The sequence below is a fragment of the Scleropages formosus genome, chromosome 6 (genome assembly GCF_900964775.1).
Source record: "Scleropages formosus chromosome 6, fSclFor1.1, whole genome shotgun sequence".
In the NCBI taxonomy this organism is placed as follows: Eukaryota; Metazoa; Chordata; class Actinopteri; order Osteoglossiformes; family Osteoglossidae; genus Scleropages; species Scleropages formosus.
Window position 1 is genome coordinate 21,153,481 of NC_041811.1, and position 18,194 is coordinate 21,171,674.

Here is an 18,194-nt window from a genome sequence, read left to right on the forward strand (position 1 = left end):
CAGGAGACAATGTTTGCATATGTAAATTTATGTAATGCATATCACATTTTTAGACTTTTGACTGAGAGACCAGAAAATGAAAGTTGAAATACAATAATTTAAATTATAAGCTAATGAGATTTGCTAAAGTCAGTGAGGACTGTGTGAGTCATTGCTGAATGATTATCAGAAGCAACTGGTGCCCTGAGCTAAAATGAATATTGAAAGTAGAATTTCCAACTGGGCTTTGATGAAGAAAAACATTTTTTATAGTGAACAAGTTAACAATATGGTAATTATTCAAAAACACATATGCCATGGTTTGCTCAATTTCTCTGAATTCAGTTGTTTTTCATGACAGTCTGAATACATCATGTTACCGTCTAGCTGCTGTGTTACAGTAATGAAAGATAGACAGTTATTTCATCAAATTTTATTTATTCTTAGCAACCTTCAAAACTGAACATTGTCGCAGATAGATTTGCAAATATGGCTATTAACATCTGTAATCAATAAATTCACGAGAGACAATATACAAAGGAAGAAAACAAAAGGACAGAACATCAAGAATGCCACAATTCAAACCAGTAAAATACAAACAGTACATTATGAAAAACAACTACATTTATAATCAAAGTTTGAAAAATTGCTAGTAGTAATAACTATATCAAAGATACAGTATATAAGCAAAACAATCTAATTACAAGTGCAGGAAAAAGACATACCAGCTGCTTAGAAAGTATATTGGAAAATAACAAATTTAGATAAACAAAATGATAAGAAATGACATACACCAATAATATTACACAGGATGCAACCATAGGATGAGATGGTACATTAAGGCACAGTATACCCCCAGCGAATAAAGCTGGGGAACATAGTGACTAGGATAAACCTTGAGATAGCAACACAGATTGGAGCTAGTGGACTGTGCATGAGTTCATCGTAAACATCTTTTTATCCAATAACATTTAATATATTTCTGTATTAATGCTAATTTGGAACAGATGGAAGACAAGATTAAACTTAACAGAAGGATAGTGACTTCAGACTGAAAAAATGGAGGTAGTAGAAAGGTAAGTTAATGTCAAAAGAAATGAATGTTAGTCATACACTGAATTAGTATTGCTTTTGTGCCAGAGGCCTATAATTCATAGCAAATAATTCACCATATATAGACAAGTATGTTTTGTAGTGGATGAATTTCTGCTTTCTTGAGACGTCCTGTTGAAGCGAGAACATGCTGTCCTTTGATAGATTTGGTCTGAGTGGGCCAAAGGCAGAGCAGTCTGAGGCTTTGTCGCAACAGAGTGGGATGATGGGACAGAAGGAAAACGAGAGGGGCGAAGGAGACAAGGGCGAAAGACAAAGGGAGTGGGGAAGGATTTAGGCTGTATCCTTGGAAGTCATGTTGGACAGATGAACGCTTTCTGCCGCTTGCTCTGCTTTCTCCCGGGCCTCCCCCTCCACATGGAAGCCCACCATGAGCTGATACACCAGCACGCCAACAACTGTTCCCAGGAAGGGGGCAAAAACGGGCACGAAAAACCAGTAAGAGTCGGACCTGTGAGGGTAAGAAACAAGTGGATGGTTTCACTATGTGTTCAGTTCAGATCAATAACACAAGTAAGAGAGTCTGCTTACTGAGTCTATTACTTTCTCACACACATTGCAAGAAAATGTCACAGGCAGTACAGATAAAATACACATGCTCACCTGTGGAAAATATTATTTGTTTTGTTGAACTACTTACTATATTTTGCCATATACATCTTGGTAATATTTCCTGTATCTGACCAGGGTTCTTCACATGCAAGGTGTCAACTCTAACCACTATTCTATCTATCTGCCACCCCGGGTACTTTTCTTAAGAGAGAAAACGAGTGCATTATGCATCATTGCCTTGTGTTACTGGGAACTCCACAGCTCTGTAAAATTCTGCAAAGACACGCTAGTAGAGGCATGACTTACGTGAAGACTTCAGTTCCCCAGCCGGCTATTGCAGTGAAGAGACGAGGACCCAGGTCTCTGGCAGGGTTGACAGCATACCCAGAATTGAAGCCCATGGACAAGCCGATGACTAGCACAACAAAGCCTACCGTGAAGGCCTCAAGGCCTCTTGGGATGGGATTGTTGTAGGGATCCACTATGGCGAGGATGCAGATGATGAGTGCAGCAGTTCCTATCATCTGAGTAACAAGTACAATCGCAAACACTGTCACTCGGGTTGTGCACCTTTCTTCTGTCATTTCATCATCGAGTCCGTCTTTCCAATTTGTGCAGTAAAGTTCACAAAATTTAATCTATATAACCTAAATAACCTATATATTTAAGCTATATATTCAGGTATGGGATAAAATTGTAGTAGTAGGAGAAGGTTAAATATGAATATATGTGACCTTACATGTCATTATATGGTAGTTTTATTTTATGTGACAGCACTGCAGTTTAACTATGGTATTGTATTTTTGCAATAGTCTTGCATGCATGTTTCTAAGAAGGTGAACTGGTTTCAGATGCTTATTTGTAACTAACCTGATCAAAAAAGCCATTGACAAGAGTCAGATGCTTGGAGGGGTATGTGGCGAAGATTGATGCTGTGGCATTTTCTCCAGAAACCTTAAACACTCCTTGGCTATAGTCTGTCAAAGCATCTGAATACAAAAAAAAAAAAAAAACCATGAAACTTATAGTTTTCTTAAACATGAATGTTTCAAAGGTCCAGGTGTCAGATCTTTATTGGCTTTTTTGCTTAAAGATGAGCCAATCCCAACTATATAGTTACGTTGACATTTTATGACAACACTCTTACCATAGTACATTCCAAAAATGATTCCAGAGCCCAGAAAGCCACCCAGTGTTTGAGACAGAAAAAATATTGGGAACTTCCTCCACGGTTCTCTCCCAAGTATGCACAAGGCAAGGGTCACAGTAGGGTTGAGATGGCCTCCTGTGGACGAGTGTTAGAGTATGAAGTGCCAATAAAGAATTTACAGTCCGTTACTGCTTTAGTTATGTCTCTCTTTCCTCCTTCAAATCAAGGAAGTTATTCCAGGAATTCTGATCAAAGGAACAGACCTAACATTGATGCAAAGTACATTTACAACTTCTCTACTTTTGTAAAAACATCTCTTTTGAAATAAATTTGAAAACATGAAAAATTAACTTGATAAATACACAAAAAAAGGTGAATGGTGTTTGCATTTTCTTGTGTAACTCAAATCCAGCATCAACTGGAAGCTAAGAACAGTATCATCACAGCCACCCACCTGAAATCTGTCCACAAACGAGGATCCCAAGCATGGCAGCAAAGCCGAAAGCGAAGTTGACGGTAAGGAACATTCCGTGGGAGCCGCCACTGAGCACCAGCTGGGCCACAGATCCGCAGCCAAACATCTGCCCACAGAATTGAGAGTCATGAGTACCCCTGCTCCCACTGAAGCCAAACCCAAAAGCCAAGTGCACTGATCTGATTCTTTTTTTATTGATTAAATTTTTCTCCTCACCAAAGATAATAGATATCAGTCTAATCTTTTGAAATACCAGCGTTTCAGTTCTAAACCAGTCAAAGAACAGAGTCCTGCTCTTATTTTAAATAGCTGAATGGAGTGGTTATATTTGCCAATGATTTAGAATCTGTAGGAAAAAACAATTAAAAAGTTGAAACACTGATGACTGCTTTTTAAATCTGCTTAACGTTTTTCAAAAATTGGTAAAACCAGGGAAAATTGTGCGTTGAAACTGTGGAACGGTAAAGAATCATAAATCTTTTTTATGAAGCGGCCATATTCCAGTCAGGTAAAATTAGAGGTTTTGAGGACGCAAGTTTAAGAATTTTGTTAACCACTGACATGTTGCGGTAAAGCTATATTTTAGAAAGGGTTTTCTTTAAAAATAACCTCAGCTCTGTGTAACTTTGACATTGTAAGAATGGAAAATGATTAAATTTTCCAACATTTCCCACAGAATGGTATGCTAGACATTTATAAAATATGCAATGAAAAAAATGATATACTCTGGAACTAGGCAATAATACTTAGCGCTCTCATTTTCTCTCTTAAGTGAAGTTCTTGAGGGTGACAAATAGCATAGTGGTTAGAGCTTCCATTTTGCAGTCAGCAGACCCAAGTTTAAATCCCACCTCTTGCTGTAATGCCCTTGAAAGAATTCCATCACTATAGTAAAAATTACTCAGCTTCATGAACTGGGAAATCAATGTAAGTATCTAAACACTGTAAGTTGCTTTGGAGAAAAACATTAGTAAAACAAATATAATGCATTCTTACTACATTGTGATACGTTGTCAATACTGAATATGAGTTTATTTCTCAGTTAAAGTTATAAGCTAGATAAGCTTAAGACAAAAAAGCTGAGTTCAGTGAAATACATGAGTTCAAGTTAAGATCTGGAAACACCCTACGTATTCCCTGTGCTGATGGAATAGGCTCTAGATCAAACTGATCCTGCAGTAGAAGATGGGCACTCACACAATTACGTATATGTGTTCCTAGAGTTATGACATAAGCAAATTATGACCACCTGGAGTTACGATGGCTTTCCTATTAACCTTAAATTATTGTTGAGTCACAAGTGTAGTAACTTTGTTTTTTTGTTTAAAATGGCTAGCAAGTGACAAAGGGAGTGTTCTGGTGGCATTTGAAAGTGAAAATTATGAAAATATGATGTTGTACTGTATTTGCATTGTTATTCTAAATTAGTATAATTTTAACATTAAGAATGAGCAAAATTTGTGAAAAATGCAACAAGGCCCTACACAATGTAACATTTGTGAGTGTTAACTGCTTATTCGTATTGTTTGTATAAAATTTTCAAGGGATTTTCATCTTACTACGAATTCCACTTACAAGTCTACAGGTTGTCGATGGTAGTTAACGCATATAACATGTACAACATGATCAATGTTAATGACATATTTTCTCCAGCCTTGGTGCATTCTAATTTAATTACTCTAGTAGCAGTATTTGTTGAAAATTGTTCAATATAAAAAAGTTTAATTAACAGAAACAGACATGATTTGCATGGCCTGGCCCAATGACCCAATCTGCATTTCCTGTTACAGCAACAACAGATGAAGTTATGAAGCGTGATGTAGTTTTTCATATGGAAGGAGTCATTCACCACTGGTAGTAAGGATCACACTAGTATCCTCAGCTTCAACTTGCGTAACTTCCAAGGAAGCAGGTAGTGTTAGCTAAACACTTGTCTGTCCTTAAGTTCACCCGACACACTCTTACACTAATTTAATTTTTGTATTGGACATGCTAGAAACCTGTGGATCACTGTCTCACCTTGAGCTAAATGGACTGAACATTTTTTAAATTTAATTTGGTCTGTCTGAGGACCTAACCTACTGTACATCCACAAATACTGCAAGCATGTAGAAGCTTTTGAATAGAATGAGGAGCAAATCACAGTTAAATACTGACAACAGAAATCTTTTATATGTTCCTATGTGAAGCTGCTAAAGGGTAAGTCTTGTGCTGGATATTCAGAGTAATAACTCCAGTCTACCTGGTACAGAAACAATTTATTAAACACGTATAGAATTTAGTTTGAAGCTCATGTATTAATATTTCTATATAAACATACAGCTAAGTTTTCCCTGGATACCTGAGAATTAAAATTACATTTACACTCATGTATTTGACAGATGAGTGAAACAGAGCTAAGAGTAAACTTTCTGCTTTGTTGTTGATCTTGCGTAAGATGTTCATATTGCATGGCTTTCACTATAATACACACACACACACACTTTTAGAACTGCTTGTCCCATACGGGGTCGCGGGGAACTGGAGCCTACCCGGCAACACAGGGCGTAAGGGACACACCCAGAACAGGACACCCAGAACAGGACACCAGTCTGTCGCAAGGCACCCCAAGAGAGACTTGAACCCCAGACCCACCGGAGAGCAGGACTGTGGTCCAACCCACTGCGCCACCACACCCCTTGTTGCTATAGTATACTAAAGAGTTATTTTCTTATAATCTTTATTTTAACACTGATGATAGTACAACATACAAGCTAACTAAACTAATAATCAGAAGCCTTGCAGAATCATCATGAAATTGCACATCCTTTGCTCTTCTCTACACATGTAACAATGTGGACAAGAACTGGCACAGCATAGGAATTCAAATCTAAAATTAACGTTAATTGCAGGTGGTGGATTGTGGTGGTGTGGTGAAAAAACTTTTTTTTTGTTAAAGTGACTTGTCACAGAACAGAAGATAGAAAACACTTCCCAGATGGTTTAAAAAAGCAAAAAGTCACAGACTGGGTGAACATGGGAAAAAAAATCCTCTGATCTCAGAGAAGGCACATAAATTAAATTCCTTTAAAATAATTTAACTTGAAATCAAAAAGAGTGGCAGATATTTATACAGTAACCAGTCAAATATAATACTTTCCTTGTGACTTCTGAGGATAAATACCAGTAAAGAAGCTGCCTCAGATTGGTATGTCTGCTTGTGTCTTTGTACTTTGCACGGTTGTTATGTCCTTTCAATTTCCTGCATACCACCAAGAGACACATTCACAGAGGTTCTAAACCAGCAATATAACCCTTTTACCGCATCAAATAGCCGAATTGTCAAATATTACCTTTCATACTGCTTTTCAGTTACTGTGCCAGCCCCTGTCTAGTAATGCTGCTACTTAAAAACTTTCGAATCAGAGGAACCTGATAAGGGCACTACCTTTGCATAAGGTAGAAGTGCCGGGAAAAGAACACAGCGACAAGAAGTGGAGCCACTTCCCGTGTTTTGCCACCCCTCTGGAATACATGGTGATGCAGTATGACACTGGTATCTGTTTAACCTCAATGAACTTGAAGCAGGTTTATTTTACCTACTAATTGCATGCTTCCTGTAGAAAGGCAACCAAGGGAATACACAAAGTTCAACACTAATTAAAGCTGTAATGACTTTCTGCATCACTTGCATACTCCGGAAAGAAACACCATTACACCAAAGACACATTCAGCACTTTTCATTCTCTCTGAGCCTTCTAATATTACAGATTGTTCACATATTTTTAAAAAAATGCAGCCTGTGTAGTGATATGATAAAAAAAGTAGAAATGACATGAAAGTTGCAATGTGTTACTGGCTGTATTATAGGATACCAAGCACTACATTTGGTTCTACTTCTAGCTTGTGAAACTTGGAACTCACAAGGGGGTGTAAGAACCATTGTGTGTTATGATGGTATGGAAGATCAAAGCGAAACATTCTTAAATGATATGCTGAGTAGAGACATAGACTTGTAACAGGAAGGCTGCTGATCTAAGTCTCAGTACTGTCATACCCCTAAGCAAGGTACCTACCCTGATCAGCTTAAAAATACCCAGCAATATAAGTACACGTAATGAGAATAAGGACACTAACCGTTCAATAATAAATTTTTAACAAAGCATAAATTTAATTTTCCAGTCGCATCAAAGTTCTTTAGCAGTTGAACCCGGAACCTGTCAACAACTTTATTGTGATGAAAAGATGTTACTCCTCAGACTTACCACCAAGATTAGGGTCCCCAGGCATTCAGCCAGAGCCTGTCGCATGAGCAAGTTACGGACCTGCACAACGCGTGCCAGCTTCTCCAGGTAAACCTTCTGTTTCCCCATGGTGCCACTGGGAGAGATGTTCTGAAAGACAGCTAATCTTTGGTGGCTCTCCTTCAGTAGGGGGAGTTAAGAGAAAATCTTGGGCTCTTAAAGACAGAGTTGCCTCCCTCCCAAAACCAGCCTTCTTGGACCTTTCAACCCCTCCCTCCTCATTTCTGCCAATATCTCCTGGGTTATTCTGTTCTCCTGGATCTATTCCAATTTCCTTACCCGACCGTTACTGGCCCACACATACTGACAGTCCAACATACTTTCCATTATTCTCTCATCCAAAATCCTTCTTTCTCTATCTTTACTACTCATTCTCCCTGTTTCTCTGTACTGTGCCACCATATACTGGGGAGACTAGCTATGCTCTTCGGTTTCAGATCTCAGTTCATGAGACACATAAAATTGTTTTGTTAATGGCAGTTTGCTGAGAAAGTTAATTTCTTAGAATAACATTGATTCCTTCAAACAACCAATACCTCTCAGTAAGTCTAAACAAGCTACAAGAAAATTTGATGTAAATAATAATATCTAATATAATTTTTAATACTGTAATTTCATGAAAAAGATCATTATTCACTTTAATTCTGAATACACAAGTCTTTATAATTATATGACAGGCTTGAGTTCTGGTTATGCCCACATCCCCTCACTGATGGTAAGACCTGAAGAAAACTGATTAAGTTTGTGGCCATCATAGTTCAGTTAAGACTTCACAACAAGGGAAAGAAAGGAGGAAATAAACCAATACAGTCTGCTGATTGTTGTTTTAGTCTTCAATTATGATAACACTTTGTTATTTTTGGGTTTTGTATTGTCAGAGCTGAAAAGAAATTTACAAATTGACAAATTTTTACAAAATTTTATTGATTTGTTTGCTTTGTAAAAATGGAAACAACATGTAAAATCATCTATAATGCTGTTTGCTACTGATCTAGGCTTTGTCACTGCCTGGATGCAGTATCTTCCTACATGTCACAAATATTTGTATAAAAGGGAAATGAAGCAGGGTGGTATGGCGGTGGTGGGGTGGGTTGGACCAGGTCCTGCTCTCCAGTGGGTCTGGGGTTTGAGTCCCACTTGGGGTGCCTTGCGATGGACTGGTGTCCTGTCCTGGGTGTGTCCCCTCTGGCCTTATGCCCTGTGTTGCCGCGTAGGCTGTGGTTCCCCATATGGGACAAGTAGTTCAGAAAATGTGTGTGGAAATGAAGCATATTAAAAAATAATATTACTTTATTACGATTGAATTCATGTTATTTTAAACATGATGCAACCTACAAAGGCACAATACCTCCCAGCAAGGCATTCCATGGTCATTGCCCTGACAGAAATAGATAGTCTTTGAAATAAAGAGGGTAGAGGTGAAAAGAAACAGTTTCTTGGTTGCATATCTGTGAGATTGTACACGATTCTCTGGGTCAAAACATGTAGTTGTCCAAATTATCTTAAAATCAGTTCTGAATGCAGCTGTTGGATGGAATAAATAACAGTAAATCTGGTACCTTCCAATTAGATTTAATCAAGCAATTAGATACAGCAGCGTTCACAAATTTGGAATCACCCATATATTTTCACATTTTTGAAAGAATTGATACTTTTTTATGAAGGTACTATTAAATTAGTGGGGGTGCGGTGGCGCAGTGGGTTGGACCACAGTCCTGCTGTCTGGTAGGTCTGGGGTTCAAGTCCCACTTCGGGTGCCTTGTGATGGACTGGCGTCCCGTCCTGGGTGTGTCCCTTCCCCCTCTGGCCTTACGCCCTGTGTTACCGGGTAGGCTCCGTGACCCCGTATGGGATAAGCGGTTCTGAAAGTGTGTGTGTGTGTACTATTAAATTGATTTAGAAATCCATCCAAGAAAGCACACATGCACTTTCTGAACCACTTGTCCCATATGGGGTCACAGGGAGCCGGAGCCTAACTCGGCAACAGAGGGCGTAAGGCCAGGACAGGATGCTAGTCTGTCACAAGGCACCCCAAGCAGGACTCAAACCCCAGACCCACCAGAGTGCAGGACCCGGTCCAACCCACCGTGTCCCCCTCAATCCAAGAAAGTGATCATTATTAATATGTAAATGTTAACTACTATTAATACAGGATCGCTGGTAGCATAGTGGTTACAGCTGTTAAAGATTGCAGATTTGAATCCCACCTCTGGCTTTAGTACCTTTGAATAAGGTACTTAGCCTAAATTGCTCCAGTAAAATTACCCAGCTCTATAAATAGTCACAGGTAGTGCAACACTGATGCCCCACTTTCAAGTCTGGATGCTTTTCAGGACAACTACATTTATTCATTTAGCTAATGCTTTTCTCCAAAGCAACTTACAGTATTAAGGTTACAATTTTTTCCTATTTATAAAGCTGGCAATATTTTTTTTTTCACTGGAGCAAGTACCTTGCTCAAGGGTACTATAGTTAGAGAAGGTATTAAACCTGCAACCTTTGGAGGCAAAGGTTACAGCACTACCCACTACTCTAGCAGCTATCCCAGAACAGTTCTCCCTAGAGTCGACATTAACTCGATGGCACCTAACAACAACAGTGCAACACTGCAACTTGCTTTGAAGAAAAGTGGCACTAAATGAATAAATGCAAGACTGCAGAGTTCCATTTTCAGCAGCCATTGCTCCAATGTCCAGTAGTAATGGTTGTAATGGGAGTGAAACCTGCTGTTCTGTTCGTGTAAGTAAATTGTCTTTTCTTGGGTTGTAAGATAATGAAATTTGGGTTCAAAATTGGGTTAAAAATAGCCAAGTCAAAACAGCTCTCTAATGAAACACGTGTCTTTTATTGTTTTGTGAAATGAAGGTTATTCCATGTATCAGATTGCTAAGAAACGTATGTCCACTAGGTGTCCACTACTGTCTTGAAAGAAGGGTAAACTGGATCTAACCAGGACAGAAAAAGAAGCAGAATGTCCAGATGCACAACTGTAGAAGAGGAAAAGTACATCAAAGTCTATAGTTTGAGAAGCAGATATCTTACAGGTCTTCATTTGGTTGCTTCCTTAAAATTGCCTGTTATTTCAACTATAAGTTGCATTAGTTTTTGTAAATCTGGAATAAGTAGCATAACAACCTTTAAAACCTTATGCCCTGTGTTGCCCAGTAGGCTTCGGCTTGCCGCAACCCCACTCGGGACAAGCGGTTGTTGACGATGGATGGACGGCCTTTAAATAAACTTGTCACAGCATGAAACACTTCCTTATGCAATCTAATAGGATTTACTTTTAAGAAAAAGCTTGAAGAATTGTTGTCCTAATTGGCCATTATACTATGAAATTATACAAATTGCAGTATGTTTAAATTTGTGCAATTAAGACTGCTTCATGCAATGTTTTTCATATTAACTACGTTACCAGCCTTTATTTTTAAATTGTCACGCATCTAAACCACCATCTGTATTTGACAAATGACAGTAGAATAATACTAAGCAGGGTTCACGGTTTTATTACTATTTTCAGACATGTGAGTCAATAAAAAGGTCTTTGGGGCATAAGGTCTTCCAGTGAGCAATAGGGTCCTTGAGTCTTCCAATTTCCTTCTGTTATTTTATACACTGGGAGATCCACATTTATCCAAATGGTATTTCTCCTGGTATAAAAATGTTTGTTGCCTGGGGTAAAAAATACACAGCATTGCTATGGTATGAGTGCACAGTTCAAGCCCTGCTTGTGACAAGTCAGAGAGGGATTCTAAGGCTGCAAGAGATTTTGATGTGCTTTAAAAACTGAGTTAAGAACACAAATATTTAACCTTGTGGTTGCTGGATCCAGAAGAACCCCTGTGGAAGGTATCTAACCTGTATTACTCCAGTTAAGTCCCCAGCTGTATAATTAGGTGAAATTATACTATAAAGTATAAAATTTACTTGTAGATAAAATGGCAGGCTAACCAAATGAATATATATAAATGTATGAATCAGATTAACTAAGTGGGGGAATAAGTGAGTAGCAATTTTACAACCCAAAATGTTCAGATTTGTTGTACAGTTTCTAAGATGTAATTCTCAGGAAATACACCAGGGAAGGAGAAAATAGCTCAACCAGTGTTGTTTGTACTGGGGCAGAGAGTAAACACAAAACTAGGTGTCCTTGATTCCGACCAAGCATCGCGGTAGAGTGGTACTTCATCAGTCTCGCTAGTAAACCCAACAACCGAAAGCTGAAATTGAACAGCTAAAGCTTTGATCTTGATTCCAATCGATAAATGCACCAGTTGGTCTGTGTTCAATTGCTCTATCGGGAGGTGAGTGACGTCAGGAGTGGTCCTAATTTAAGTGCTACAACATTTGAGGAATAGAAGTTAGCGGCAATATCCACCTCTATATTAAAAGCCTTATACAAAATAAGTATTTTTAGTATTAATAATGCTTTAGTTTTGCAGTCTAGACATTTACCTCAAGATATTGTAGAAACTTTCTTTTAAAATCTTTGTATTTTTTATTAATTTATGATAATAATAACAGAGGTAAGGACCTAGTTACTTTTATTTAAGATACTGAAAATTAGAGTTTCATGGCTGTATCTTTTCTGGATCTGTATGTGTTTCCTTAAGTTCCCTGGACCATTTGTGACTGTCTTGCATACTGTTCTGATCTTCAAGGCAGTGAAATTGACCATGATGTTGTAAATGATGTACAATTATAGATGCATACAAAAACATTCCTGACCACGACCATGGTCATATTACATAATGTAACATAAGACTCCCAGCTGAAATGTGACTTTTAAACTGTATCTAAAAATTAGTGTTTTATTCTGCTCATATGAAAAAATGAAACACATTTGAGGTGCCATTATATTGTGGTGCCATGTCTTGCTGTTGTATACTTTAGATGTGCAGTTTGCTGCTGCTCAGTGTGTTTACTGCCACATTTTCACTGTCATCTCAGGAAGATGATTAGCATTCCTTCTCATCCTTAGATGAATTCGATAAAAAAGGTAGTGCATCTCACAGAAGCAAGATAAAATGATGAGAAAAAAACACCAAAACAGAATTTTGAATGCATGAAATATCTTCAATTTTTTTCAGCTTTTATACATTAAGGAAACCTGCTAAAGAGATGCACAAGGTGGGTAAAACACAACAGGAAATGTGTTTACAGCCTTTTCACAATCTTATCATTAAATGTGTTTATAAACCTGTACAGCTGGAACTCACAGCTTTAAAAGCGGTTCACTCAAGTGCTACCTCATGTAAATAGTAAAATGATGAGAAGAGGTTTCAAGTGACCTGTTAAGATGTTTTTCATTAAAGGTTCAAAAGGGACTCTTTTCCAGATAATCGGAAGACAAGCAGATGGTATAGCGCTGAGACCAACTGAGTACATAGATGGATTTTCTTTAGTTTTTCATTTCTTCTTAAACTGATTTCTTGTAGTGTAGTTATGTTTTTTGGGGAAAGAGACCTTTTTAGATTGTAATTCCTGAAGACATTAGATACCTGCATTCAGTATGTCTGTTTAGAATTTTATTTGAAATGTTATTATTATAGAGAAACATAAATTTTTTAAAATCATTTTCTGACTTAAATATCAATGTTTTATTTTATATTTTACGTGGACCACTTTATGCATGGAAAGGTTATTTTCCAGGGACCCATGGGATGGGTGAGTTTTCTAAAAATATACAGTAGCACATTGCTACCGATACCCACCTGCTTGGTCATCCAGAATTTTATTTCCATTTTGTCCAGAAAATATTGTTCAATTTTGTCCTACTTTGAGCTACTTACTTTTTCCTTTAAAATGTTCTTTTGAAAATACCTTGTCTCCTTCACAGTTTCCTTTGGAATAACTATAAAATGAGAGGGCAGCATTATTACTTGGGAGTGACTAATACAGTATATTAGCTTATGGGTGCCCTTACAGTCTGAGTTTATTTTTGCTACTTTACAGCTGTGCACCAGATGATGACTCAAAAAAAGGTTTGTGCCAGGAAAGAAAGTGAAGGCAGCATGGAAGATTTCTCTACATCATGCTCTTACTGTAAAATAAAATACATTCAAGGCAAATGAGTAAAGCAAATGAAAATGCTTCTTTATGAAACATTGTGTTACAAGGACACAGCAGTGTTGCAAATGTGTGAGAAATGTGATAATTTACAATTACTGAACAACTATTTACCTGGCAGTTTAGCTTTTAGAAAGTATTTAACATTATGATCTATGGATGCAGATAAACAAATTAAACTGGTTTGCAACTTTATTTTTAAAACATTTGGGGATTCTAATGTGCATTACCTTGAGTACTGTGGATGTTTACCAGATCATATAGTAAATGTTCAAGGAAACTATATTTTAAAAGCCACAATTTCATGCTTGTGTTAATATTTAGCTCCAAAGATTCTAACCAGCCCACATGAGAACTCTGGCAGTAGTTTTCGCTTGTATGGTTTGCACTATTAAAAAGTAGTGTCAGCTTTTACCCAATTTTTACACCACTGAATTTTTATTTTGGTAAACTTTGGCAAGCCTCTTGCTCAAGGCTACTACAGCCCTTAGGTATTCAATGGTTATTCTTATATAAGGATTCTTGGGTGTAGACTGTAAACTGCTCTATTTCAAATACACACACACACATTTTCAGAACCGCTTGTCACAAACAGGGTCACGGAGCCTACCCGGCAACACGGGGCGTAAGGCCGGAGGGGGAGGGGACACACCCAGGATGGGACGCCAGTCCGTCGCAAGGCACCCCAAGCGGGACTCGAACCCCAGACCCACCAGACAGCAGGACTGTGGTCCAACCCACTGCGCCGCCGCACCCCCAGGCTCTATTTCAAATATTAAGCGTAATTTTAGCAAATCTAGAATTCAATTATGGTAGCCGTGTTTATTATATAAATGTTTATTACTGTATATACATATAGGTTGTTTTACAGAACCTGGGAATTACTGTAGGAGTATAGTGGTGCAGTGGGGTTTGGTTGGGGCCTGCTCTGTGGTGGGTCTGGGGTTTGAGTCCTGCTTGGGGTGCCCTATGGTGGACTGCTGTCCTGTCCAGGGTGTGTCCCCTGCATCCTGTGTTGCCAGGTTAGGCTCTGGCTAGCCAACAAATGGTTATAGACATTGTGTGTGGAAACTACTGGAAATAAATAATGACAGAAACTTTCATAATGAAGCATAAAGAGAAACCATAACTTAGTTTGTATAACTGATAGGCATACAGAGCAAGAGGAAATTTATTCCCTCCCAGAGATACAAATGTCTACAACACAAGAAGATTGAAAGCACATGATGAATAAAAGGAGAGGTCCATGCAGGTGTAACTGAAAAAGAATTTCCCCCAACTGTGCCCAGAATAAAAGGATAATGAAAAAAGAAGAAAAATAAGGAAGATGTAAGCTCCAGAAGGGACACAAGTTGATGTTTTTCCATGAAAATGCCGTTGAACATTTTCTTAACCTTCTGTTAAACTGAGCTTATAGTTAGTGAGAACAATTGACTGTAACTGAAATATATAATAGTGAGCGTTTTAGTCTGTTGATGACATAGCTCAATTTCAGAATACAGAGTAGAAGTGCTTTGTGATGCTCAACATACGAAAATCTTTTAAAACCTGATTCTACAGTAGTGATAAGCAGTTTAAAAAAATGGTTCATGTTTATTATGTTGAATATGACTACAAAAAATGGTCTTCTGTCTTACTGACACATTACTGCAATTAGAGTGTGCTACAAGATGCAATAGTTAGCCCAAATAAGTGAATGTTAAAATTGTAAGGTTAATAGTGTTTCCTTTTAACCCTGGTGTCTAAGAGCAGTTTTGAGCTATGAACACCTACTCTAGTGACTTTTCTTTTGCTACGGTCCTAACACATTAGATCTGGTGAGTTAGATGTGGAGGCGGAGTTGAACTATTTGTTAAAGCCAGCTTTATTGCTGTCTTGCTTCTTGTGGGAGTACTCAACTAAGCCAAATGTACCACAGCCATTACTGCCTCCCCATCTGAGTGGTCTTTGTCCACCAAAAATGATCTTGAGAAGGTTTCTATGGAAGGAGTTGGAAGAGTTTCAGAGTGAAGGTTGCTTAATGTCTCAGTGTATTGTATTATAAAACCCCTGCTGTGACCTCTCTTCCAATTATGTTGACCCTTCCCTTTGATTCTCCTCAAGTTCCTTGTTCTGGGTATCCTGCGGCATGAACCTCTCTGGGTTGAATTGGCCCTCGGATGGCTGATCTAAGCTGATGTCCTTCTTCGTGACAAAAAGTGGGGATGCAGGAAAGCGAGGAGAGCAGTGAGTTACATGATAAAGGAATGGAGGGTTCTGTTCTGCACATCTTTCATACGTTCTGCTTCCAGCGACAACCAGGGCACCTTGTCTCTGTTTTTACAGTTGGCTTGTCTCACTTGCAGGTGCATGGACTACTAGGACCAGCTGTGGTACTGGGTTGTCCAGCAGGAGAGGGTACTTATTAATGTGGCTTGGTTGCATGTTCCAGGATCATATTTCATAACCGTGAAAGGATCAAATACAGCTTTTGGCAATAATTATCTCACACCTACTTTGAATTCTGTGGGGCAATTATATTTTACTCAATACATTTTTTTTGGTATCATTACAATTTTTTTTTTGGATCTTCCATTTGTTTGGAGGAAACTGCTGAATGTTAAAACTGTTACATGCTGGCATAAAATGTGAAATGTGAAATTAACTTTGCTAGTATGCTATGTTTTTTTCATGTGCTGATAACATTTCTTAATATTGTGTTGTCAGCTTAGGAGAAATGCATGCAGAAACTGCAAAATAATATATATAAAGGTGGTCCCTGACTTACAATGGTTCGACTTACGATTTTTTCAACTTTATGATGATGTACTTCAAAGTTTGAATTCAGATTTTTTTTTTTTTCCTGATATGTGGTGCGATACTCTCTCGAGATGCCGGACAGCGGCAATGATCCGTGTCTCCCAGTCTGTCATGCAGAGAAGTGTTTCAAGTGTATTAAATGCATTTTCCACTTACGATCTTTTTGACTTCCGATGGGTTTCGCGGAACGTAACCCCACCGTAAGTTGGGGGCCACCTGTATTCCACTTCAGTGACCTTTGTAAAAGGCCAAATCATTGACTACAGAAAACTATGTTGACTATAAAAGGCATGGTGCCTTTGACAGGAAGGAGGTCAGGCTACACCCACAACTCCTAGATTGATCCGTGACGACATAGTTGTTTTGAAGCAATGACACCAATGAAGCCCAACTGGAGACTGTTTAAGCAATCTGGAAAAGAGTCTTTGTAACCTGGACTGTGAACTATTGTGTGTTCTAGGATCTGAGTCTGAGTTTATATATATAGTCAGTTGAGTTGATATTTGCGGCTGCATCATTGTTTATGGCCATTATGGAACATGGAGAGAAACATTTGCAGTAAAAGGCAATGTAAGTCCACTCACTGCTGCCTCACCCCTGGACAAAGCCTGGACCAGACATGACCCAGAATGTCACAGTTTGCATTTTGAAATTTTCCTTCATTTACGCTCCTACAAAATATAGTGGTTTCATGCTATTAAGAGAGCCTTATTTTAGGATTTGTCATAAACACCAAAACATCAAATAAATAAATGGAAATTGGAATGCTGTAGCAGCAAGAGGATGTGCTTTTGGAATAAATTTCTTGGAGAAGAAGTACTACAGTGAGATGCTGCCTTTGCTGTCACTCTGCTGGTCCCACAGCTGGCTGAAACGGTCCTGTTTTTTCTGACAGCGACAATTTCTGTGGCAAGCAAAACAATAAAACATAGACAAAAAAAAAGAATCAACATTTTTTCTCAAACCAACAGTCGCCTTGCTGAAGGCAAAGTCTTTCCTACTGACTAATGGGCATTTTTGTCTTGTAAAGGCAGAATATTTCCATTAATGCTCCTACAATGCAAATGGTTCGGATGCACTCTGTGGCAGCCTATACAGAGAAGATTCTGGGAGAAAGAGCTGTACTGGGTTGCCGGGAAGAAGAGCTGACATGCTAGCAGAAGCCCACAGACACACAAGTTCATGGAGGATTGTCCCTGCTGCTGGTTCTCTGCCAGCTCACACATTAAGAGCTCAAGGGCAGAGTGTGACTCTCCAAATGGGGAACTGCCTCACTACTCAGGCTCTCCACAGGCATTAAATAGTTCAGCTGCTCCCAGGTAGTGAATGAAGTAATGCAGAGATCAGGAGAGCTACATACATTAGTGTATTAGTCACAGAACCATTAGTTAGGCTCATTGCTGCCTATGGGATTATAAGTGCTGGCTAAACATTTAAACGACACACTGTTATATTGTCACACCAACATTCCTCAGTGGGGGTAGTGTTGCCGAAAAGAAAGAGCGTTTGGTCCACTGATTTCTCGGATGGCAAATACTTATCTACTTATGTACTTTGTAAGTCATGTACACACTTCATGAAAAAAGTTGATAGCTGCATTAAACCACTTGTTTGTCAGGTTATCCCACCAATAACACTCTTAAACATAGTATCTAGGAGAAAAACACCTGTATCTCATCTGCATATTACCCAGTGTTCAACCCCTTCACCTCCTCTATTATACTTATTATCCTAAAGCAGAAAACACATGTGCAATACGGGGCATTCTTGCCCA

The 18,194-nt window shown here is 38.6% G+C and overlaps 1 protein-coding gene across 1 annotated transcript; it reads right to left on the reverse strand.

Moving 5' to 3' along the window:
* Window positions 1-692: 692 nt before the first annotated feature.
* LOC108924962 (aquaporin-3-like) lies at window positions 693-7,670 on the reverse strand. The gene is made up of 6 exons (XM_018736643.2): window positions 7,514-7,670; window positions 3,249-3,375; window positions 2,792-2,929; window positions 2,515-2,633; window positions 1,951-2,168; window positions 693-1,543 (listed from the first exon to the last, which is right to left on the reverse strand). Exons 1-6 carry the CDS (start codon window positions 7,619-7,621, stop codon window positions 1,366-1,368), a joined length of 888 nt encoding a protein of 295 aa, XP_018592159.2. The 5' UTR covers window positions 7,622-7,670; the 3' UTR covers window positions 693-1,365.
* Between the last annotated feature and the right edge of the window lie 10,524 nt (window positions 7,671-18,194).

Bases quoted from the DNA above. Each gene is read 5' to 3' on its own strand.
- LOC108924962 (XM_018736643.2), bottom strand. From the start codon at position 7,621: ATGGGGAAACAGAAGGTTTACCTGGAGAAGCTGGCACGCGTTGTGCAG. The intron at 2,634-2,791 runs GTAAGAGTGTTG...TTTTGTATTCAG, and splicing joins CATTTTTGGAATGTACTATG to ATGCTTTGACAGACTATAGC. The intron at 2,169-2,514 runs GTTAGTTACAAA...CTTGTTACTCAG, and splicing joins TCAATGGCTTTTTTGATCAG to ATGATAGGAACTGCTGCACT.